Here is a 26,510-nt window from a genome sequence, read left to right as displayed (position 1 = left end):
CGTTAAACACTGACATTAAACAGGACCAATAGATGATGAGTATCTGTAAGGGCCGCTAATAACAGCCAATCATCTAGTAGAGGAGGCGGGACTAAGAGTCCTGTCACTGCAGCTGGCAAGTGGCGTGCTAGCAGTCACCGTGAGCCGGTGTTACGTGTTATTTCTCACAGAATTCAACTTCCTAAAATAAAATCACGACCGCCAGCGAAAGTAGGAGGTGGTGATAATTGTATCTCCATCGCCGGTAGACGTTTGTCCCTCAGCTGTTTTGTATTTGTATTTGCAACAGGGTGATAACATTACTAGCGGTGCTAACTTCTCCCTGCGTATCAGCTGCCTCAGCGCTGTATGTGCGGCAACAACATGTCAGTACCCTTACCTGCCATTGTGCCTGCTGCCCGGAAAGCCACTGCGGCGGTGAGTTACCAAGACAACTGCGTGCGGTATCGTCTTATTTATAGTTGGTCTAAATGGTGCCGCTGGCATTTAAGAGCTAGACGATCAAACCTGCCAAATTCTGATATCTGTCAGCCTCTACCTGCCTGTGGAAATAAGTGTTTTTGTTTTACAGGTCATATTTCTGCATGGCCTTGGTGACACTGGGTATGTGAAGGCCTCTTTCTTTTCTCCTGTGGTGCAAAAGTATTAGTGTCTATCCGTTTCAAAGGCAAGTATACCGTTTTTAAACTGTTTTTTTTTTTGTGTCAACCTTGACAGGCATGGCTGGGCAGAGGCTTTCGCAGGCATCAGAATGCCGCATGTGAAATACATCTGCCCGCATGCGTAAGTATTTACAGCTGTTAGAAGATTATATTTGAAGTAAGAAATTTAGTGCCTTGACTTGAATCTTTTATCTCTCACATTAATGGGCATTGAATAGTGAAAATGTGTCTGGCTCTGATGTCTCTATATAACAACAATCTGTTCTACACTTATCTTCTTCCTCTATTGTTTACAGCCCTACCATGCCCGTTTCTTTAAACATGAGGATGTCTATGCCTTCTTGGTGAGTGTCACAGTTTGAGTTCATATTTCACTACACTGATTGCTCGTCGTGTTCTTCACACAGTGAGCCTCACACTCGTTTAATCACTTACAGGTTTGATATTTATGGGTTGAGCCCTGATGCAGGTGAGGATGAGACTGGTATCAAAAGAGCATCTGAAAACGGTAAGTCTTTAAAATTTGCTTTACACTAAACACTAAAACTTTACACTAATGTTTTGTCACAGTGAAATTTGACCTCAGAAAGTTTCCCTTTGATTTCACACTGCAGTTAAAGCCTTGATAGATCAAGAAGTAAAGAATGGGATACCTTCACACAGAATCATCCTGGGTGGATTTTCACAGGTGGGTGCGACATGTTTGCAGATGGTGCGTTATGTACCCGTGTATTCACAGGTCTTTGCTTCACATAATGCATTTTATATCTCGATTTTAAAGATGCACACATGCAAGTGCACTTCTCACGTGCGTTATGGTAGATCTACATCAGTTTTTTTTATTGCACAGTTCATTCAACTCCCTCAATCACACCTACCAGGAAACTGAAGCCAAAAACCTGATGTCTGGCAGATGAATAAAGAAGAATTTTGAAGCGTTTGCAGTGGGTGTGATAATCGATAAAACTGTAGAGGCACCGTTTACAGGTTTTTGGAACATGCTTTCAGCTATTATTTAAGCCCGAAAAAGAGATATTTTGTTGTAGGCGGTTAAAGAAAAGATCTGCACCTTTCACTTAGAAGCCATAATGAATTTACTTCAATCACAGATGTTAGTCCCCAATGCTTTTAAGTTATTTAAAGTATAGCATGTGACTGAAACTGTTAAAGGAGTTTAATATCTCCAGATATATCTGCTTTGTGCTTTGGTGTAGAGGGAGATTACTAGATATGGGCCACTCTCATATCTGTACATTCAGTATTATGCGCTTATAATGTGGGTTGTGTTAAGGACTATTTCTTGCCTATGAGCAACTAAGAAGCAACTGAGAAGTTAGAAGAAATTAACCACCTTTTACAGTACATAACAGAAGGTCAAAAGCAGTATGAGGACTTGTGAGTTTGTATGCTTTCTCTCTGGAAGGCTTCAAATGACCTCCCATCTATTAATGAGACTTCATGTTTGTTTTCTGCGGTGATAAACGGCATAGATCCTACGTGATAGTGACTGGTTTGTCGGATTCTTTTTTCCAGGGTGGAGCATTGTCGCTCTACACAGCTCTGACGACTCAGCAGAAGCTCGCTGGCGTGGTCGCTCTAAGCTGCTGGCTTCCCCTCCGCAAGTCCTTCCCTCAGGTAAAATGACAAGAAGATACGAGCAAGTTGGTGCCTGCACTTCTTACATCCGCTTCAATGCGATTTCATGAGTTTCATAGTTGATGTAGATAAAATGTCGCCTTAAAGTTCATCATCATTTTTGTTCGTTTTAGTTTTTTAGTTTTAGTTTTTAGCTGCATAAAAATACACATTTAATGCTTTGAAAGCTAATTTTTTTTGGCAAACTGTATCTGTACCTTGGAATTGCACTGTAGGGAAATCCCATAGCCATCTGATAATCTGTCATAATCACATACTAAGAATAATCCTAATCTCTTCTGTTCTCAGGCGGCTGCCAACAGTGTTAACAAGGACATGCATGTCCTGCAGTGCCACGGGGATGCTGACCCCCTGGTCCCCTTTATGTTTGGCAGCCAGACAGCAGAGAGGATGAAAAGCCTCATCAATCCGGCAAACATCACCTTCAAGTCGTATCGGGGTCTACCTCACAGTGCCTGTCCAGAGGTCAGTGTGCAGTCCCACTTCACTCTAGAGCTCTAGTTGTCATTCTGTTTGAGTTATGGTTTGCTTTATTCTGTGCCTGTGTAGGAAATGGTGGATGTCAAGCGATTCATAGAGAAGCAGCTTCCTGCAATCTACGACGAATGAACTCCAGAGTGTCCACTTACCTGCTCAGCAGTATCAAAGTCTTTCGGGCTTGACTCCAGTGAGATTCGAGGAACACTGACTCACTTGACGCTGCTACTCCATAGATTCAGACAGGACTGGGGCTGTCAGCCCAGGAGCGGCATGACGGAGGCGATGCTGCATCCTGATCTGGAGCCATGCACAACCCTCAGTGTTACAGTAGAGTAACCTTAGTTGCTTGATTGTAAAGCTACTCACCATTGTGAATAGACAATTTTTCCAGGAAACTTGTGTATTATAACACTTAGGGCTATACTTTATGGTTCTCACAATAAATGGCCTGTTGTTAAATGCTTTTTTTTTCATTAATGTAGCTGATATGTAGTATTCCCTATTTATCTGTGAAATAACTCATTTAAAATAGGATTTTATCGAGCAAAATTGCCAAATGTCTTTTGCCCTCAGCTCCTCAAACTTAAAGGTGGGGTCTGTGATATTTTCTGGAGCATTTTTTATCATATTGTCTGAAAACCTCCTCACGACCCCATTGCACCCACTAAAATAGAATGTTTGGAAAAAAAACGAAATCTTTTAATCCATTGTAGAGGGTGTAGCAAGAGGAAATGTCAGCCCAATTGAAGTAATGATGAGAGTTACTTCTATTGGATTCTGACACGCCAATCAACCGTCAGCCCCCCTCACCCCTCCCCCCTGCGCGTTCACAGACTCGTGACTCGTTCATGTGTTTTGAAGGCATGGTTTCGAGGGGTGGGCTGAAGGGAGAGGCAAGGTTGTGTATTTTCAAAAATATAGCTTGCAGGAACCGTTTTTCCAAGGTCTCATACCCCATCTTTAAGTATTTGTTTATTTCTCCGGTTTGATCTGTATGTATAAAATAAGAGTTTTTGATTTGTTTATAGACAAAACAAATTAAATGTGTGGGCTTTTGTAGTGCCTGACATGTTTTTGATATCTTATGAAGAAAACTGGAAAACAATGTTTTTAGTCAGACTAATTCGTAAAATATTTCTATTAACAAATCCCAACGAGTGCAAACAAAACTCCTACGCAGCTTGATTGAGAAAGCATTGCATGTACTGTGAAAAATAACAGCAAAAGCAACATATGATTGTGCTTTATTTGATTGGTGAGAATTCAAATAGCCATTTCACACAAATTCCTTTTTAAATACACAAATATATCAGTGGTCATGGTCATGTATTCAGTGTGTTCTGCCCTGTTTATTTTAAATCAAATATATGACTAATATCACAGTATCGAAACAAACAGACGAGATCGATTTCCAGGGTATCGGCTCATCAAGTTGTAAAAACTTTGTGTCTTTGTAAAGAGCTGAAAGCACCAACATGTGAAGTCATTGTCGCACCGTTTGTGTTAGACCAAAGGTGCTTGTGTAGAAGATGTTACTCCAAGGCACTTTCCTTTTTCTTAAGTTACAGTTAAATAAAACCTACTAGTTTCTACAAGAACTGGATATGCATTAAGGCTCATGATATACTGTACCTAAATACAAATGCAGTGCTCACAGATACATGCTTTCCTTCATTAAACAAGGTAGAAAAGTGCAATGTCAAGCGCTAGGGAATATATATGTATATATATGTATATAAAAATATAGATATGTTTTTTTTTTTTTAACAGCAACTGATGCCGAACCTAGCGTTTGTTCTTGTTTTCTCTGAGGGTTTTGTTAAGCTAATCGTGGGTAAATAAACAGCAGTTTCAGCTGGATAAAGACAGATTTTAAGTGGTGTTCATCTTCCTGTCTGTCTTTCCCTAAATATCAGGACTCCAACACGGAACACAAAACTCCTTTGTGTGGGAAGCATGCGCCAGAAAGCTAACTGTGTGGCAGTGGAGAGTCTATGGCTCTGGAGGAGGCTCCTCCAGGCTCTTCAGCAGATCTGTGTACGCAGTCGAGTTTATGTAGCGAGGATATGAGTCTCTCTGCATCAGCGTGTAGATCTGTTGCTGAGCATCCTCGAACGTGTGTGAGGTCGGCTCCAACATGTTGCGGTTTATCACTTCTCGAACGCGTGAATCCAAACTGACCTAGAGAGAGTGGAAAGGTAGAAGTGTAAAGCTCCATTAAAAACATCACGTGCAGCTGAACTTACTCATCTGTTGTTTAAGATAAAAACTAATAGAGAAGGCTCATAAAACATTTCTTAAACAAACTCAGGATTTTCTGAGGGATTTTATTGAGTAACTGAACTGGCTAAAGTCTTTATTTATGGGTATTGCAACCAGCCGCAACATAATATATAGTCTATTTTAACAGGGATTATGATGACACTGCTGTCAAGGGTGGGCATGAACCCACCTATTTAAATGTACTGAAGCATGGTACTAATACTGTGGTCATTATGGGCTGGTTCAGTAATGGGTCAGAGAGATAGGTTTTGTGACTCAAACAGAGCTAGTGCAAAAACATAAACCAAACTTGTTTTTAGAACTCAGCGTTGTTCCTGATTATTCATGCAAACAGGCAGCTGTGGGCCCCACATACGCACAACTGTTCTAACATACCTGCAAAGGAGTCAGCTTGGAGTATGTGTTCTTAACCATGCATGTTACAAATCACTTAGTGAATATGCCATCGTCAAAATAAAGTGTCGCACACCCTTTGACATTTAAATTGCATCGAACCTAGTGGACTTTCTGCAGCTCATCTGGGCCATTTAACTGGTAAACTTATGTGGACAAAAATATGTTTGACGACACAATTCTGTAGACTGTGTGATTAAAAGTTAAGTCATTCTGATTGACAAATTAAATAGAAAAAATGAGTGAGAGCAACTTTACATGGAATTTGGCTGTATAATATAGACTTAAACTTTACTCCTGGGCCCATCTGAGTCTAACCTGGTTCGTGCGAGCTCACGAAGTGTAACGAAGATGCACGAAGCACGAAGGGTCTGCGTGAGAGCCAGGCTAATCTGAGTCCAGTTAAGTGTACACATGAAGGAATGATAATATATGATCATATAATGATCATAATATGATAACAATACCCAACCTATTATCTTGATGTGAAAAGCTCAATTTTGTACGATTTCAGTCGGCCTAACACGTTTACATGCATTTTAAAAGTCCAGTTTTGGTCAGACTAACACAATGATTGGTTTCTTTCTAGTGTCATGTAAACATGATTAGTGTCTCATTCAGAGTGAGTATTTTAATTAGGTAAACGTGCCCAATCATGTTATCCCCACGCAGTTTTAACTCATGCTGCTACTACTGAAAAAATATCTACTCTGAATTATTTAAAGGGTAACTCCGGGGCATTTGAAGCGCATTTCCATTGCTAGAGGTTGTCAAATACTGACGGTAGGACACAGACTGGTGCAAATCTGCGCTCCCTGTGCTGCGATTGCGCTGTTTGCGCAGCCTGTCATGCTAACCAAATACGTGGTGGCTAAGGGGCAAGAGCTAAACCTTCCACGTAAAACAACAACTTGCACACTGCAGAAACGTCACACCACTTTATAAACCATCCGACAATAAAGTCACAAGCCTTACCATCAAAACCATATGTATGGTTCTCACATTACTGGCATGGGGACGTTACAAAACAACTTTATAAACAGCATGTCACTTACCTCCTGTCGGTAGGCGCGCGCATGTGAAAGCCCAAAAGAGTCAATGGACGATACTCCCATATACAAAACAATTATCTTCTCTAGAAAAACTGCGTTCAACTATTTAAAACATTACAACAATATTACTGGGCATGTATTGTTGTAATGTTTTAAATACTTGAACGCAGTTTTTCTAGAGAAGATAATTGTTTTGTATATGGGATTATCGTCCATTGACTCTTTTGGGCTTTCACATGCGCGCGCCTACTGACAAGAGGTAAGTGACATGCTGTTTATAAAGTTGTGCATACATTTGAGTGGCTGAAGTAACGATCAGCTCTAAAACTCATGACGTAAACAAACGGTCACTTTGTTTAGGTCCAACAAGGTCTTAAAATTCTATATCTCACTCAGTTAACTATTTCCATTTGCTGCGTTCTGTTGCTTCGTACCAGGTCAGAGTTAAAAATATCCAGCATCCCCATCTTTATCTCCACCTATGATCTTCGCATAGAATTTCAAATCGCTTCAACCTTGGAAGTGGGAGGTGGAAACTCTTTTGCTTGTGCTTCAGCGTTTTTGCTTTGATATTAATAGCAAATTCTTCGCACCAAACTACACATTTGTCCTTGATGTCTCACCTCTTTAGGGGAAAGGATGGAGATGAAGTCCTCGTATATTTGACGGACTTTCTCCTCCACCACGGTCTTGTTCGTCTCCTTTTTGAGCTCTTCGCAGGCGAGCCAGAACATCATGTTCTCCTCGCTGAACTCTGTTCTCAGGAACTGCCTGAAGCAGCTTCGCCCAGCTGCACTTTTCATCACCTTTTCAAATGACATTGCCCAGGAGCGAGCTTCTTCCAGAGTGGGCTTCAGGCTGAAAAAATAAAAGGATATCTGTTTGATTTTCACAATAACGACAAAGATTTTGTCTTGATGTACAACAGCTCTCAGTGATGGCAGGAGGCACAATAGACAATGGCCATGTCTGACTACCTCTGCTACATGCTGTGACTTTCTTTGATTGATTGATTGATTGATTGCTTCATCTGTTTTACAGCCTAATTTAATTGCATGCAGCCTTTTATCCCCATTTATCCCAACCCATAATTCTCTCATGTTTGTATAAAACATTTTTATTTCTACAGTTACTTTCTATTTTTTAAATTGTTTTAGTATTGACGATTAGCACATTTTTATTTTTTTTAATTCTAATGTATGTTCAATGTGTGTTAAGATACTGCTACTGTATGCTTAAATTTCCTTTGGGATCAATAAAGTATCTATCTATCTATCTAGTTTTCTGCAGCTGTTAGTTGGAGGGGTCACCTTACCTTTCTTCACAGTTAGTGGTTCCCTCTGATCTGTGCTCAAATGTAGATCTCTGTATGGTTTCGTCTTCACCCCTAACAGTCAAACTGCAGGAAAACAGACATGTTTTACCTTGATCAGCAACCTTTTCTAATCTGTTCATCAATATGCATGTACACATGTAAATTATATCGTGTGGACTTCAGTCAAACAATCCCACTGATTTCCTACATCACAGCATAGCAGGGGCTCAGTATATTATAAATGTTTGTTCCTCTTTGAAATGACAGAGCACCCACAACAGATTCAGGTAGATCCACTGGGAATGCCTGTGTAAGTAGTAAAGTGTGTCAACTGCCTTCCTCATCCTGTGGGTCTCCTTGTGTGTAATTAAAATGTTCCCAGTATAGGAGCAGCTGGCTGAAGACTAATTGGTTCAGGTGAGAGTCCGCTGTGAGCCACCCCACTTGGGAATGTGGCGGCCGAAGCAGTGCAATGATTACAGGGAATTCATACACATGTAGAGACTAAATGTATTACTCATGCCCAGAGGAGCAAATTAACGTGGCCGCGTTTTGCAACTCTACAGGTCTGATGTCCTCAGAGCTGAACAAGTCAGCCGTTGATAATTCCAAAACATGTTAAAAACCCCCGAGGTCTGAGTCCAGTGAGAGCCAGTGTTGTCCTGTTGTTCTGGAGTGAGGGCGTGGGCTGTAGTGTTGATGAATGAGTGGGAAGGTGGAGCCAAAAGGTGGGTGCATCTACTGTTGCACTGCAATCACTGATCAATTCATAATGACATGCTGATAATATGGTAAACATATCAGATATTTCTATCACTCATACACCAAGCTCTACATCACTTCTCTTCCCTCGTGGTTTATGATAGCTATAAGTGTAACTATTTTAGACCATTAATTCTTTAATTTTAGAATAAAAAAATACATAGATTTAAATGAATGTGTGTCTAATTTCTATCTGTACATTTTAGTGACTTTTATAGTTCCAATATAAGACCATTGGGTGTCACACTAGAGCTTGTAGCATTTTCCATCTTTCCATCTTTTCCACCATTCCTTTGTTCTTGCTTGTAGTAATATCATTTCTATATGTGTTGGATTCATAGATTGTGCATCATGTTTATTTTGAGTTCCCATGTGTTTTGGATTACTAATTGCACCTTTTGGGCATTTCTTGCTTTCAAGCCTTAATTGGTTACTAGTAAGATGTGCTATTTTGTCACAGTGTATAGTGCTGTATGTGTTACTGTGTTTTTGCGCAATTGAACTAAAGACTACATTAAAAAAAACTTTGTCACTGGATCTGAAATGTGAAGCCAATGAGGAAATGCCCTAAACTGCAATGTTACTGTTGCCCACTGGGGAACTGATGATTCTCAAGCTTCTCACAGTGTGACATCCAAATATGGCCACCTCTCGCTCCAACAAAACCCAGGATATAGGCAAACAGAGGCCGTTCTCAAGCACGACACATTGGCATTCCCATCTTATTACATACAGACACTTGGCCCAGAGCCCTTTTTGACACAGTACTTCTTTTGCCATCGCTTTCCAACACACAGTTAACTGCTGCATTTTGCCAGTTATCCTTCTGCAGCAGTTTACTGATGCACCAATAGCAAACAGCGACCAGAAGACATCATTCTATAGTGCCGGATTATGAACAGGTAGCAGAGTTGAGTTTGGTGTGTCTTGTTTTTGATGAAAAGAGCTGCTGATTAATTTTTTTGTGTTATTCCTCATTTTTGTAATTAGTTTTGAATAAATGGTAGCTGCATTTGAAGTATTTTGTGTGAATGTAGAGGAAAGTCTGGGAGGTGGAAAAAAAATCCACTGTAGGTAACAATGAACATGTAATGTAACAAATGGAAAAAAGTAGTTGAGGAAATGTTAAAGCGGTGAGTTGTCTGTACAGCTCTTCTTTTAACACAGTTTGGGAAATGGTCACATGCACTCTGAAAATTAAGCTGCATTTAATTAGCTAGTTTCCGAAAATTTTTGGTAATATGAATGGTCTCCATAGTCTCCCTTTTGTGCTTTTTAAAAAAAAAAAAAAAAATCTCCATTCGTGCTGTGTGGGAATCAAACAGAGATGTGTTATTACCAGGAGCAGCTACAGCAGCAGCACCAGCAGAAGCAGCAGGCGTTTGAGGCGTTGGTGGGGGTGTTTCCCATTCTGTGGCGCGCTTGGAGGACACTGGCAGCTGCTTCCTGATGAACTTGCATCTGTCTCTTGCGCATCTCCACCCGTTCTGAGCCCATGGACTGCAAGGAGAGGACCACAACGTGAGAGCTGCACTGAAGGAGGGGAGCTTTTACTGGAAGATGATTACCGCATTAAGAGGCTGCATCACACACAAACACCACAGCTGAAGACATCACAGGGGATTAAAGATCGGACTGGAGATGAGGGCCTGACAAAATAATGATTTTCTGTTTGATAAAGCAACGACAGCTTGCTCAGACTGATCCTAAAATATGATCAATTGCACCACATTATAACTATTGCATCAGAGAGGGAAAAGAGGCGTCTTGCGGAATGCATTCGCGGTCTTCACGTGAGAGGTCAACTTCTGTGCAACGCAACCTCACAAATCGATTATTTTTTTATCCATCGGAGAAGCGTCGCGCGTTATAGCTTAACATATTTTAACGCTCACGAAGCCAATAGCAGATGTCCCACCGGGTTTACTGGATGGAACAAAACCCGAATGTGACGAGCACCAAACCCCCCATCTCTCCCCTCTTCATGTCTGTGAGGGATGAGCAGTAATGACAGCGACAAGGCGTCACTCTGTGTCCGCAGCGATCTCATCCATTAGTTGCATCCTCGGGAGGATACGCACGCCTGATGGTAGATGGAAGAAAAGCACTCACCCCAAAGCAAGCAGCCATTTATAGAACACAATGAAATTATTTGATCAGAGAGGCTGATACATTTTTTTTCATTAAATATTCTCTTTTTTTTTCTTTCAAGGCAAATAGAAGCAAATACACGCAGATACCCTCTTTGATTAGAGACACTTTCATGAATCACATTGTAGTTTATTGCAGATCCCAATCCGGAAGAATGATCGTAAAAGAATCCTAATATCTATGGATGTTGGAATACCCAGATAAAGATGTTCCAGCCTCATTGGATCCTGAATTACCCGCAGTATTTCCCGCAAAGATAGCTAAACACGACCTTATTTTCGTGGTTTCAAAATGACTTTATTTTAAGTGGAAAAACATCTAATATAAACGTGTACTCACTGTGTCACCATGAATGCCAGAATACAGGTGATTTTCAGCCCGATCACATCCGTCTGCCTCGACTTGACACAAACCAGTTGGTTTCCTCTACGCGCATGCGTTTCCTGCAAGTGTGAAAAGATTTTTCTGCGCCCATGAATTGACGGCCGGAACACAATGTGCGCTGTCTGTTACAGACATGGCTTTTACAGGACAGACTTGAGCTGGCAGGCTATTGCATGACAGATGATACATGAGATGTCTGTAACTGACCAATAATCTTTTATAAGATAAGAGACAGATAACGACTTATAATCACCAACTTTTCTGCATAATGAACACGTCGACGGACGTAAATAATGCAGAAATATTCGAAAGCTCTAATAGTTGTGGTTTCAATTAAACTCCATCTGTTATCACTCATAAACATTTCCTATTCTTATACAGTGTATTACTTGCACAAGGTTAATTTCTGTAACCCTCCATCTATCAGTAGCCTATCTGGAAATGACGCATTCCCTCCAAACACTCATAAATTCTGCACGCCCTGAATAATTCAATCAAACATCTGGAAACCCTATTTCTAGCATCTGCATCATTATACGCCCTGGAGAGGCCCAGTATGGCTCGAGACCACCAGAGGGCAGTAGTGGTCCATTTAAAAAGGCCTAAGCCTACTGGGGAACGCAAAATTCAGTGAACACATTAGAAGGACTAAAACTTTATTAAGCGACTGTTGAGCATACAGAAACTGAATTATAAAACCAAACCCTGTGTGGCCTCTCATAACCTTCAAGGCTCTTCTGCTCCTTTGCAGGAGGACTGCAAAAACGTTTAATAACTATACATTAATGTTCCATTTTTATGCTACTTGAAATGTCAAAAATGATTTCACTGCATTAATCTTACAATGATTTTTAGTGGTCCCCTGTACTCTGTACTTATTTAAATAGCTAGTAAATGTTTTGTCCTGTAAAATTGAAGGCATCATTAAAATGCTGTGGTTTCCAATTGTTTGAGGTATTTCTTAGATAATCTTAGATCTTAGATGTAACACACCTGACATTCAAAAGGCACAAAGTAAGTCCAGTGCTGGTTCAGAGCTGTTTCATTTGCCAAAGTTCTGGAAGAGGTCTGAAAACATGTCCAACTCTTTGATGGTCCACAGCAAAGGGTCGCTTACGTCAGTGGCTGGGGGCCAACCAGACAAGACCAGACCAGACTTGAAATGATGTGACAGCTGTGTTTAAAAAGCCATGAGCCAATGTTTAGTCTGCTTTCTCAAAGGGAGAACAAGAAACTAAAATTCAGCTTCACGGATGTGAAGTTGAAATGGTAGTGTGAGGATAAGCTCAGCTTGGCAAGGATTTTCCTGCTGATTCATGTTTTAATATCTGCAGTCGTGTTATGAATGCTGCCAAACGCACCGCATGGAGTGGCATTCACGATTGTCCTTTTCAGCTGAATTTATAGTCAGCATTTGTAACTTGATTCATAAGTCTTTTCGGGTATTTTAATTTTGCAGGCTGGTGTTTATGGATCCAGCTCAAAACAGCTTGAACAAATCCCCTTTGAAGCATTGTTCATAAATACAGTTTTTTTAAATGCTGGTCAGCATTTAAAAGAGCATGCCCAAACACAGACTATTTTTTTCAAACAGCATTAATGACTAGTTTTCTGGTTGTTTCTGAGGTATAGGTTGAGCTGAACAGGCTGCAGAGATTCCTCCTGGCCAACTCCTGCTACCACAACTATGTTCCATCTAGCCTAATCAGGAGTCCTTCTTAAAGATCTGCAGGAGCAGCCAGTCTTTGCCAGATTGTCTATGTGGTAATCAGGTGAACTTCCGAAAGTTTCGTTGATATGTCTAAAAGTATTCTTACCTGCATGTCCTTGTGCTTAGTTTTGTCTGTGTTACCTGGAAGCAAATCTGTGCTCCTGCTTCATCTGTTTCCCTCATGCCAGTTCCTGAGGACAATCTCCTGTGGATAATTCATTTCAGCTACCTACCTGCCTGCTCACCCTCCTATGACTCCAGTATCACCTTAGCACAGCCAGTGCCTCCCCCCAGGGATCCAACAGCCACCTACAACAATAAGGAGAATCCCTTTAAATATCTTGCCATATTGGATAATTCTCTGAATTAACCAATAAACGCCAAACAGAAAATAACTCACCTTTCCTATCTTAGAGACTCTTAACTCTCGCCCGGACATTCACCCCAATCTTCAGCCTCACCTTAAACCATCGTTTGAAATAAACAAACGATGGTTTTAAATTTTTTATTTATTTTTTTAATCATGTAAAACCACTAGATGTAGCACATAGCACAAACTCCCAGAGGACCAAAAAAGTGTCACTGTGTTTACAACAGAAGCTACATCCATCAATGCGCTGTTCTTAAACAGAAGCTGGTCATGCAGAGTGTGCCCTTCAGTATAACAGCACTGCATAATCTGATCAGAACAAAATCTATACGTTTCACTGCAGCACAGTCAAACATGCTTTTTCTGATGACACACAGAGGAGCAAAGCTAATCAATTTGAATAGCCTTTCTGATTCCTTCATTGTGCTGCACATCTTGTGGAATGTGATTATCCACTTCAGCTGAAACTGCAAATACAGCAACAGGAATATGCTAAATGGAGATTGCTGAAGAGGTATGTCCATCCTTTTCCACTTTGTGACTCAGCTCTAATACAAATTCAATATCGAGAAGTCTCTCCCTCTAAACCTTGTAGTAAATCATGCATCTTGTAGCTGTAGTAATCTTTGAGAAGAATTGCCTCTTTAATAGACCCTGCTCTCTGGTGAGATAACTATTACTGTGATCTACAGCTGGAACATATAAGCACACGTGTGAATCCGTTCTTCTTTTCACATGGATGTAAGCACCTATAAACTGCAAGCAAATCTAGCTCTACTAGGAGTATCATTTTTAAATTCAATATGGTGCCAGTTTCAGAGCCTGCAGACTTCCAAAACACATTCAGTAAATCACCCACCCAGCTGTCTGCCGAGGCAGTTCCCCATAGAGTGAACGCACAAAATGTGCAGCTATATTCACTCGGAATAATATGTTTCCCATTTTTTCAGTCTGCAGCTTGATTCATTAGAAGTAATTATTCTTACTTTGGCAGCGAGGGGAAAATAAATCTTTAAGTGAGTTGAGGCTCAAAATGAATTGTTTTTCACTCATTTTTTGCTCTGTGACTTGAAGTGGAGTAAAACTCAAAGCGAGCTCCACTGCAGAGTTTATCTCAGTGCTACAGAGGTTTCCACTGTAATGAATTCACTTCTTTCTTTTATCTGTCTGGTTTACAGCCCGGTTGGCCATGATGGGCTGTTGCTGAGTGAGAAGGAGGCAGAAATGGCCCGCGGCCCACAGGGTGCACAACATGAATTTGAAGGATGAGGCCACCTGGATATGTCCTGGGATAAAACCCAGCCACTGCTCACAGTCTTAACTTTATTTTGGTAGTTATGTAAAATAGAAATACAGCAAAGACGTGACTGCATCTTTTAATTTAGTTTAAAAATGAAGTTAATTAGTTCTTCCACCTGTCTGCCACCAGAACAGAGTCTGCTTTTGAATTTGCAAGCTCAACACGTCTTCACAAGCGCAGAACTAATTCATGAACAATTTCTAACTCATTCGAATATTCCCTGAAATAGTCTGGTGAATAAAGCAGTATGCAGCAGCAGGTTAGCTGGACTGGAAACGGTCTGCTTTCTTCAGTAGCTCTAAAACTCACTGGTTAACATTTTTTCTCATTTGTTCAAGAGGAAAAAGAGACAGCAATTTTCTCTTATGCAGGGGCAGATGAGCAATTTTTGACTCTGACCAGTTGCCAGGCAACCAGTGGAAACTGTGTGAAGTTACTGCCCCCAGCTCCTGTACACCTTTTTTTGTATGCAAGACATTAATAAACACTTTTAAACAACCATATATCTGTATAAAGACACCATAGTGTTTTGTCCACTTGGGGGCAGCAGATAAAATTGTAAACTTTCTCGATACCTCTGGTTTGGTCTCCACCAGCTACGGATGGAAATTAGCTTTTTTTACGATGAATATTTGAGGTCAACTCAACCAGGGGCTTCCGTTGCACATTTGTAATTTTGTTAAATACTTTCTGCTAAAAGATGAATCTTTATGACATTTTTTTATTTGCCTCGTGTGACTTTTTTCTGATGTTTTTTGTAATATGAAAAATGGGAAATTCTCATTCTGGAGTCAGTTTCTGTCACAATTGGGCTACAACGTGCACAGATAGCTACGAAAGTGTGTTACTGAGAGGAGCAGCATCTTCCATTCCTTTTTCAACAGAGATAATTAGCAAAATTATATCTCATGACTCTTAACAGTGTGTCCCAACTCTATGGTTTACCTGTATATCACCAGAGTGTTGAACTGGGATTCAATTAAAAGCAGGGCTTCTTATTAAGGAAAAGAAAAAGAAAAAAATGCATCCGTGTCGTTACATTGTGCATCAAGGCAACAAATTTCAGTTTGTACCCCTTTTATCTAATTAAGCCTCTACGCAAGCGACAGATAATGTTAAGCTTTTTAAACAAACACATAACACAGAGGTATGTTGAAATGGGTCGTCTTCTGGTGCATCATGCACACCATTCCAGTTTTCATTTAAGGCAAAAAACCAGGCATGAAGCAGTTGAAATAACTAAAGACGTCAGCCTTTGAGGAAAAGCGATAATGTAAAAACTCGACAAATGAATGAAAATAAAAAATGTTTATCAAAAGAGGGATTTAACTTACATGAAGCCTGGTAGCTATGTTTTACTAACAGCATTTTTAAGCAGTGTTGTTGAGGCCCTAATCCTGTGTAAGAAGTTGCATATAAACATGAATTATCCATCTGAACCATCCTCTGTAAACATGGCTCTCCCCTGATGAAAAATTCCCTCATGGCAACATTATTTGGAATTGCAATATAATTTCACCTTTCAAAATTATTATTATTTTTTTAAATGTCTCCATATTTCAGTTGGATGAATCTTGCACCATGTTTGTTTCATTTGCATTTGAGCCTAAGGGTTGTGACCTAATCAAATATGAGTAAGTGTGTAATTGGCTGGATGGGAGGCATACCAGGCTTCTGACAGTTGTGCGTCACTCCACCGTCTTTTGCAGCTTTTACAACTGAGAAACACCCAATGCTGCCTATCAATGCTAAAATGAGTAAAAGTAAAGTGTTACTGAAAGTGGTTTTTGATGTCATTCTAAGACCCTGCTGCATTTAAACTCTGGCCTCAGGATCGACCCCGCCTCTTCATGTAAAACAGATAAATCAGATTAACATCAGATAAAAATTGCATTCAGGATTTTGATTGAGATGAGCCTTCCACGGAATGATTTAAAATGAACCTAATGAGATTGTAAATAAATCATTTGCTGATCAGTGGCAGTAAATTTTTCATTTTAAACTTCAGTCCACGTTCAGAAGTACACTATCAGTGACTTGCAGCTCATTTCCAATTTATCTCAGAAAAGTTTCATACCGCAGGAAATTGGTTTGCCATGTTTTCAACTTGCTGTAGCCAACGAGAGATGGGAAGAACTGAAGGAGCAGAAAACCTCAGATGTCATAAAGCTCAACAATGGGGTGTGACAGTTTCATTTTGATTAAATGAGCACTTCGGAGCTGCCTTAATTTGTTTTCCTCTGCTCCGGTTATAAATTTTCACAGTTTTGGATGCAGATGTCATTTAGGTTATTTGTGGAACGGGATCCTTTGTGACTACTGGTTAAAATTAATTCTGTGCATCAGAGAAGTGGAATCATAATGGTGAATGTTACCTTACAGTAGAGCATTATACTTTTGTTTCTAGACTGAGGAAAACAAACATATTTCAACATTCATTGATGATATGGGGTTGATATTTGGTGGAGGACCATGTGCGATGGCAGTCATTACTTCTACTGTAAATGCACAGGTAGACATAGACATTTTAGACACTTTTTTTCACTGCATCAATAGTGACGGTTTGATGATGCTGCAGTAATTTTGATTGATGATAATCTTTCAACAGAACAAGGAGCGGGCAGAAATGACATATCTACTCAGTGACATAGGCCAGCAGTTCCGATCTCAATCCAATTTAAGAATTGATGAAAATGATGGAAACTGAAAAAAAATGTCATTCCCAAAAGCTGTTCTGTCAACTGGTATACAAGAATGTTGGAAGCTGATTGATGAAGAATATTGTTTGTCATTAGTGATGTTCATGCCTCAAAGAATTTAATCTCCCACAAAGCCGTGGCAGGTGGAACAAAGTGCTAACTGTGAGTTTTCTTTTGTTCATGATAACATATTTTTTTCCTCTACTTCATCCGGGAAAAAAACCCAAATATTAAAGTTTTTAGGGTATATTTTACAAAACCATTATCCCCATCTGTTAAAAGAAATAGTTTTAGTAATATTTGGAATTGGTTTATTTATCACACAGACTAAAACATTGGAATGAACATAAACTGCACACAGTTCAATCAGTAATCAACACATATTTAATTCATCCTAGTGATTAACTAAGACATTATTTCAACAGTTTTATTTACACGATATTATTGAAATTATTACAATGCTTAGAATGTTATCTTACTCCTTTCTCTCATTGCCTTAGTGCTTACTCGGGTATTATAAACAGACTCGGGGGGAGAAAGAATGATAGAAACCCCTGATGTAGCATATCAAGGACAATAGCCCTGCAGTCAAAGTGCATTTCCAGAGGAAATAATGAGCGGTACAGAGAGCAGGTAATGGAGTGATGAGGAGTGAGGTACTGAGTACTGAAAGTCTACTGAAAGTCTAAAGGTAAACACGCTGAACAATAACATCACAAAAAATGTCATTACTAAATGAAAAAAACCAAAACATTTATTTACCGCTAAGCACCAACTCTACGATTACTTGTCCACCTGAGAAACTGACCGATTTGTTGGATCATGATCTGGTTTGTACCATCGACAACGGATGTGTCTTCCAGCTGTCATGGTGAACTGATCGTATATTGGGTACGCTCCTTCCCTCTGTCTCTGAGTCCATTCAGTAAAGAGGTCTGTGGACATTTTGTTGTTTTCACTGCAGGCAGTCGGCAGGGTGACTTTTAAAACCTGTCAGAACAGAAACCTGTAAAGGTTTAATGTTCTGTCCCCTTTATTACTCTGTGTCAAGGCTCACCTCATCTACTCCGGACTACGATTTGAAAAATGTGGCAACTAATTAGTGAGCTCTCAGGAATGAAATGAAGGTTGGGAGAAATGGTATGTGTTCCACCAAAATAATTGGACTGACTGGTGGCTTGCTGTCACATACAGCTGCACTGAGGCGGCAGAAGGAAAGAGAAAAAAAAAACAGCTCTCCTTCCACCTCCTTCATGCTAGTTGGTCTCATACTGTATTTTAGGATTAGTCAAGGATTCATCTTACTTATTCATAAATGTAGATTGTAAATTAACAGCAGCCTCCTAAAATATAAGCAACCACACATACTGAGGTTGACCTTTTTCACTCTGCAGCAAAACCATTCATTAAACTTTCCAACAAAATGAAAAAAACAAGCAGTGAAAATCAGACACAAATTTTTCAAGTGTTCTTAAGCAAATTGTGTAACTGGCTCCAAGAATCAATGGCAATGCAAAATATGAAGGTTAATCTTTGCATTTTTTTTGGAAATAAATGAAGATTTTCAGCTCAAACATTTTTTTTTCATCATCACAGCAATACGTAGAGTGCCAAATAGCAGTGGTTATGTAAAGCATAGCAGTGGATCTCTACATATTCAAGCTTTATGAACAGTCAGCGTTATACTGGTTAGGGTTTGACTGCCCTTCTGCTGCAGCGTAGTTGTTTTCCACAAGGTTATGTCACAAGGTGCAACCCAGTTAAAATGTCCACAGTGTCAAATTCTACATTAAACAATTCAGATGGGATTAAAGTGCACATGCCAGACTTTAATTTAAAGTAATGTTCACATTTCAGTTGTACCATGTAGAAATGACACTTGTTATACATACTCCTCATTATTTCAGGAAACCATTATGTTTGGGACAATTGGCTTCCCAGGTGTTTGTGATTACTCAAGTCTGTTTTATTGCTTCATTAGGGCAGGGATAAGATATCTCGGCTTGCTTCTACAATTTGCAGTCTCTATTTGCCATTGTTCAACATGAGGAGATAAGCTGTGCAATGAAAGTCAAGGAAGCTGTTATGAGGGTGAAAAACAAGAATAAAACCATTAGAGGCATCAGTCAAACCTCTGGATTATCAAAATCAACTGTCTGGAATATCATTAAGAAAAAAGAATGCACTGGTGAGCTCTGTAATTGCAAATGGACTGGCAGGCCAAGGAGGACCTAAAGAAATATTCTCAAATGCCTGTCCAACAGATCAGAAACAGTCTTCAGGACGCAGGTGTGCCTTTGTCAAAGACTATTATCCACAGAAGACTTCATGAACAGAAATACAGAGGCTGCACTGCAAGATGTGAACCACTAGTTGGCCACAGAAACAGAATGCCCCTTACGGCTTGCCAAAAAGTACTAAAGGGAGCCTGCAGAATTCTGGAAAAAGGTCTGTTTCTGGGGTTGCCTCAGTTAGTCTTGTTTTCTGCTTGCCCCCGCACACCTGAATTCAATTAGCCAATTAACACTACCTGCCCTGTTTGAGTTTAGCTCCCTCTGTGTAAAATACTCCCTGCTTTCTTTTGTTCAGAGCCAGAGCCTTGTTTTTGTTAAGCTGAATATCTCGTTCCAGGCTCTGGTCCAATCAAGTTAAATGTTTTCCTTTTCGTGGGTTTTGTTGCCAGAGCTGCAGCTTTAGTTTGCTTAGAATTAATCTTATTACTTTTCGTAATCTGCCCTCTTCCTCCCCGGATTTGAAACCTTCATACACACATGCATGACAAAGAAATCAAATACAATACATGTATGTTCTTTTTTGCTACAACTCTGGAAGGCTCAGTCTGCTTTGTCCTCCTATCGGTCTGATACTGAATTTAACTAGTCTTATATTTCAAGTGAAATAACAAATAGTTCAAAGTGTATGTGGATTTTGTGACATGTAGCGGATAAAGGAGGAAGTGAATCGGCTTTGGATATAGATCTCTCATTCTAAGTTAGTGTAAACAGAGCATTTCTTGTTTTCATGCAACTCTACACAAATGAGTATAGCTGCTGACCTCATCAGAAGCATGGAGTGTGGAGGGGGCGGAGCACTTGCTCAGTCTCCACCCCTCCACAGAAACTGTTCCCAGACAGATGTGAAAACAGGTCTGAGAGAAGGGCAACTGTGCTTAAACTAATATGTATTTTGACCTGTCTTTTATATCTTAAAAAGACCTAAAAAAAATGTGCCAAATGTCTAAAAAAAAAAAGTGTAAAATATGACTTTTTTTGCTGCAGTGTATGTGTGATTAATGGAACCATCATATGAGCCCAATAAAAAGCCATGGGGCTTCTCCTATAGTTACCTCAGAAAATCAGGTTCATTAAGTCTCTTTAGTCCCTTATTTAAAATGTGTTTATTGATTGTATCTGATTTAACTGATCCATTTTTTTTTGTCTTGTGTAAATGCTCCTGGCTGGCAAGATATGTTATCCTATACTGTATGTATTAGCTGTTTTTGCTTGTCAATAATTGGTTCACTTGGTTGTATGATTACCTTGTTTGGCGTTTTCATACGGTATTTATTAGTTTTATTTGCAGTCTGAGATTTCTTTGCAAAAGGAGTAAGAAAAGTACTCGGTAAACATATTAATACATGAATAAACAACACAAGAAAGTTAATTTAAATTCTGCCGCAGGGCTTGCTGTGGCCCTTACCACATCAACACACATAATTCACATGTCAAGAATACTTAAGAGTTTATTCCTAAGGGAGAAACCACAGTGTTTTAGACCTTGTTTATGCGAAAAAGCAGAAGGACTCCTCCCCGACTGTGAGCATGAACTCAATATCTGCAACTGTACCATGTAGAGTGGAGCATCTCTCAGCTGAAAAATTAACACGTTTATGTTACAAAACAGATTTGGGCACACCCTTCTATCGAAAACAAGAAGGACTTTGCTTCCAATCCGAAAAACAACATTCTATGCCAAACAGGGCATTGGCCTTGGTGAAGAATAAAGTCTCTGAGTTCCCTTCCATTTTTTTTTATAAGTAGGGCATTAATAGGACATAATACATTTTAATCATTTCAGAAGTTATGTAAAAAGATTTAAGATGACTTAACCTATACGTAGTTAATAGGGCACTTTACTGTGAACCTTTCCTTTATGCCTTTTATGATGCTGGAAGTGAAGACAGTCCCTCCTGCGGTTGATCCCTCTGTGATATTTCATTCTGCAGCCAGGAGAACTGCCTTGTTGCATCATCAAGAGCGCCCACATCACAGTAGGTAATTCACAGCTATCATCAATGGCATTTTTGTCATATTTTCTGCTGTTTGTTTTTAACAAAGGGAGCAGGAGGACACTGGGCGGTAGATACAAGCCCACGCAGCTGCAATAGGTCGTTTACTCCTTGGTGGCTCGTAGCCTCATCATCAAAACAGTAAAGCATGCTTCAAATGGAGCTTACATGTCACTTTTAAAAGCATTTGCTGAGACTATAAGCCCCTTTGAAGGGCAGTCTACAGCGTGTAACAAAATCAGACATGTTGTTTGTCAGGTTTAGAGATTTCCAAAGTGGAGAACTCTTATTACTGTGGTTCGAATCAACTTTCAACTTACTTAAGAGGCAGAAGAGTTGGACTTTTAGGAGGAGTGCAGGCCGAGAAGCTGGTGGTGGAGTGGGAAAAGGTGGTGCTCTCACATTTGTGACAAGCATTGATTTATTTGTCAGGATAACTTCAGAACTGTTTATGGATTCAATCAAACGGTACAAAAGGAGTTATTCTCTATTGTAAAAACTGGCTGCTTTAATTGCAGCAGTACTCTGCTCATTTGGATGCAGAACCTTCAAGACAAAGTTCTCGATTTAGAAACCTGCCTATTTGTTTTTGTTTGTAAGCTGAGACATGTTGTTTGAAATGATGAAAAGAAAAATCTTAATGCGCTTCTTATTAGTAGATGAAGGTGATTCAGTTAAGCTTCAATTTATTGAGGATGTCTCAGAGATCAAAAGCAAGACAAGCAAGGCACGAAAAGACGTCATTACACTAAGAGACGCTAAAATGTGGAAGATGTTTTATTGAAAACATCAAAAGGTAAAACATAAAGGAATGCTTCTGTCTCATTTGCTTATGTATTCTGTGATTTGGTGTCATGGTTGTTACCAACTGATTTTTTTCTTTGGCATGTCTTTTTGTGACAACAATCTAATTTTGACAATGTTGTAAGCTTGGTAGTATACCTCTTTATGCTTTCATACATGCTGATGTTTATTGTTTTGCCACATGACCGACTTTCTCCTGTGATTCCATTCATGGATAGATCTCCTGATATTAAATACACTGGTATGATTCTGAGTTCATGGTTCCAACAATAACAGCAAACCAGCAAAATGGGCCCAAATCATGGTAACTAGCACCACCAAGTTTTACAGATGGAATCAAGTTCTGGGACTGTAATGGAGGGTTTTCATTTCATTAAGCATAACTCTTCTAAGTGAAAGTCAAAATGTTAAATCGAAACCATCTGATCAAGGCAGATGGCCGCCCATAATGAGTCTGGTTGCCTCCGTTCCACTGTCACTTTGTGCATACTGAGGATGAGGGATTGAATCAAAGAGAAGTTTCAATGCATTCTGTTGGTTTACTTGGCCAGGCAACTTTTTAAAAATGGCATTGCATGAATCTAGCTAATTTTGAATTTGATTTGACATTTTTCTGATTGGATTTGAATGAATCATGGTTTGATTACAATGATTTGGATTATGATTGACTGTATCTCTGAAGTGCCTGGAGATGACATTTGTTCTGGTGTTGTTATATAAATCAAACTAAACTGAATTGAATTTAACTTTATTTTTGTCTCAACTTGGACTGAAATATTATTTTTCCAACGGCTTTCTGGTTTGTCTACATGATCTTTAGAAAAGTGCAGAGAGGCAGCAATGTTTATTTTTTAAACCAGCGTCTTTCTCCTTGCAGCCCTGTCGTTCAGACTGTTGCTGTTCAGAGATCTCCTGATAATGGACTCTTGAACATTAACATTAGCTGACGTTAGAGAGGCTATTAGTTGCTTAGAAGTTACCATGGGAGCTTTTGTGATCCTGCAGACTATTAGCCACTTCATTTTTGGATTAATCTCTTAAATCAACCACTCCAGGGGATGATAACATTAGTCCTGAATTTTCTTCATTTGTAAACAATCTATCTGACTGTGAGGCGGTGGAGTCCAAATGCTTTAAAGGCAGTGCTGCATCCTGTTCCAGCCTAATGAGCATCACAAACATCTGATAACCCCAGAAATGTCCCTTGTTTGTATGTGTCACGATACATTTATAGACATTAGTCTTTGACAGATCTCGGTTTTTAAAAAAAAGTATAAAACAGCTCTTAACCTTTAACAACTGACCAAATATTCGCCACTTACAGATGTCTTATATCAAATAATCTAACCCAATAAATAAATGCCTTTTTCTTAGTGCTTGCATAGTACTTATGCACCAATGTAGATTTTTGTCAAATTTTTGTCATGGTTCATGTTTTTTTATGTAATCGGTTCAACTATTGGGCTTGTTTGAGCGTTTGTGTTGTGTAAGGGTTCTTGTCCTTATTTGTCTTTGTTCTTGAGTTTTTTCCTCTCTGTTATCTGCCATTGTCCCTAGATGTCCTCTGTTACTTTTATCTGCTTTCACTGTGTTGCCTCCTGTTTCTTTTTTACTTGTCACTCACCTGCATCCACTCACTCAATCACCCATTCCAGTATATATGCTTCTTGGTTTTATGTGCTCCTGGCGAGATCATAATCGGCGTCACCTCCATTCTTGCAAGTCAGTGCTCAATCTCATGTTAGTTTGTAGTTTCCCTTTTGTATTCCTTGTTTCAAATAGTTTTTCTTTTGACACCAAGTCGTTTAAGGCATGTTTGATCATACGTTTGGGTTCTCCTCATAATCATGAGCTGTGATAATTCTAGTCTTCAAAAACTTTTGAGTATGTTTGATCTTTTTATGATAGAGTCCTAATATTGGTTTTATCAGTTTGTGGGAAAACTCATTGGGTTGGAAGAGTTCATGATTTTTCAAATCTCTGGATGTAGCCTCTGGGCAATCAAATAAACTTGTGATTGAGCTGTGAGTGAGAGCTCAACAGCTTCGTCTGCTGAGGTAATTTAAATGGAATCACTGACCTCAAGATGAGTGAGAGGTAAATGTATTTTGAAGTGAAATGAATAGTTTCAAGTTAATTTTCAAAATAAGTTGTGATATTCTTTTCATTGTCATCCACCTACCTTTATTCAATGTTCACTGAAGCTGCCTGAATGGTATTTAAAGTTTTGGAATGAAGACAAATACACAAGCATCTAATTAGATGCAAATGTTTTTCATGTTCAAACACAGAGCTCATCTATGAAAACTGATCAAAAGAGGTCAAAGGGACAAGCAGTCTATCTTCTTACTGACAAACACAACAGTAAATCCGTATATCTTTAATAAGTAAAAGAAGCTAAGTAGAACAACAAAGTAGATGTGAAAATAAAAAGCATGCTCATTATGAAACAAACGAGGTGTACACTTTGGTATCAAAGCAGCCAAGATTTCTGCCTACAGTGTGCCTGTTTAAAACTCACAATTCCCAGTGTGTGCTGTGTGATGAAGCTAAAGTCCAGAAAAACACCACAATAATGTCCAAAATATGTGGATGCAATACCAAGCCAGTGAAAATAGCAGTACGCCCTCTGATGCCAATTTATCAAGCACCATGAGTCAAAATCTGTCACAAGTATTCTATAAGTGTGGGAATTTATGTCGGAAAGTGGACTATTAATACAAAAACAGGCTTGTTCTGTATACTGACTAGCAAAAAAGATTGCTGGTTGATTTATATTCACAAATCTACCCTACATCTATCGCTTGAAATGAAAGTACCACTACCCTTTATTCCAAGAAAGCCAAATCTTATTTATCCACACATATCCACTAAAAACACATGTTTGCCTCAGGAGGTTTGAAATTCTGCATTCTTTACATTCATCTGCAGCATCCCTTACCCTTACAAATCCTTGGGTTGGGAAAGGAAGAACACCTCCACAACATTAATTTAACAAAAAAAGAAATAGGCTGAAAAAATAGGAATTTGAACAGTAACTTTAAACATTTAGATCTAAACTGTAAATCTCAAGGTTTTTATGTGCCGTCCTCTTTCTGTGAGGATTGTATATTGAAAAAGTGTGTTTGGAAGAAAAAGATTTCAGTGAGCTCATGGTACATCCGCTCTGGTATAATGCAATCAAATGTCACATCCAAGGCCACGCAGCTATTCATGCAGAATAATTTACAGAATTATATTTTCCAGGTTTTATATGAGAAGCATAACACTTCATGTGGCACTTTCTCAGCGTTACATTATATTTCAATGGGCCGATCAGTTGAAGAGCTACCCAACTTTATCCAGAGACATTATCTATTGTTAATAGATTTTGGGCACAGATCAGCTAAGGGGTTAGACACTAGTTTATATTTGTCCATTTAATTCCCAATTGGTTTAGCATAGTAAATAACTGTAACCCTAAACACAGTTACTTTGATGGTTAAAGCTAAATTACTTTGTTTATTTAAGACTTAATTCTGGTTGGAAGTTGTGTTCCAGGGCAATACATCCATGTATTGAAGCTGGACCCAGGGATCAAACCACTAATGCTGCTATCAGAATGAGTGCTGCACTGTTAATCGGTGTAGCCATGTTTGCATGAAGGCTGAAGTTAACAATGCTGCTGCTGCTTCTAGCTATAAAATATGTGAATTGCTCATTTAGACTGGAGGGATTGTCATGAGATGGGTTTCATATTCCATGATGATTTTGGTGTATCAACAGTTAAAACATATGTATTTGTCTTTACTGATCTCTGTTTTTAGAGTCCCCACAACACAGCTCAAATGAGGCATGTGAGCCAAATCTAGCTATAATAATTCAGCACACCTGGGAGATTGTGAGAGGCTGTTGGAGCAGATCCAATCTGATGACTGTCAAAGCTGTTTTCACATAAACCTGCTTGGACTACTTGGAGCACACATGGTCTAATAATACACCAACAGCCAGGCAGGTATTGGACTTTAAAACATTGTATTATACTGCTCTTGGTTTAGTGCGAGCCATAAAAAAGGAAAATAATCCACCTTTGTGAGACTGATTACCCATGCTGGTTTTATATGATATCCCTGGAAAAATGGATATAACAATAATTTCTTTTTAAAATGTTTTCTTCTGTTATGAAAGCAAATGATGGGGAAAAAAACACCATAATGTAAC

General features: G+C 39.3%; 2 protein-coding genes across 2 annotated transcripts; one reads left to right on the top strand and one right to left on the bottom strand.

Moving 5' to 3' along the window:
* Positions 1 to 103: 103 nt before the first annotated feature.
* On the top strand, positions 104 to 4,661 carry LOC142370138 (acyl-protein thioesterase 1-like). The gene is made up of 9 exons (XM_075452585.1): positions 104 to 417; positions 572 to 603; positions 718 to 783; positions 959 to 1,006; positions 1,100 to 1,170; positions 1,277 to 1,350; positions 2,196 to 2,297; positions 2,607 to 2,783; positions 2,868 to 4,661. Exons 1-9 carry the CDS (start codon positions 349 to 351, stop codon positions 2,925 to 2,927), a joined length of 699 nt encoding a protein of 232 aa, XP_075308700.1. The 5' UTR covers positions 104 to 348; the 3' UTR covers positions 2,928 to 4,661.
* Positions 4,044 to 11,200, bottom strand: LOC142370140 (regulator of G-protein signaling 20-like). The gene is made up of 5 exons (XM_075452586.1): positions 11,094 to 11,200; positions 9,943 to 10,103; positions 7,842 to 7,925; positions 7,150 to 7,384; positions 4,044 to 4,979 (listed from the first exon to the last, which is right to left on the bottom strand). The coding sequence occupies exons 2-5, from the start codon at positions 10,098 to 10,100 to the stop codon at positions 4,791 to 4,793; spliced, it is 666 nt and encodes a 221-aa protein (XP_075308701.1). The 5' UTR covers positions 10,101 to 10,103; positions 11,094 to 11,200; the 3' UTR covers positions 4,044 to 4,790.
* Between the last annotated feature and the right edge of the window lie 15,310 nt (positions 11,201 to 26,510).

The sequence above is a fragment of the Odontesthes bonariensis genome, chromosome 20 (genome assembly GCF_027942865.1).
Source record: "Odontesthes bonariensis isolate fOdoBon6 chromosome 20, fOdoBon6.hap1, whole genome shotgun sequence".
Classification (NCBI taxonomy): Eukaryota; Metazoa; Chordata; class Actinopteri; order Atheriniformes; family Atherinopsidae; genus Odontesthes; species Odontesthes bonariensis.
This window is presented reverse-complemented; position numbering and strand designations above follow the sequence as displayed.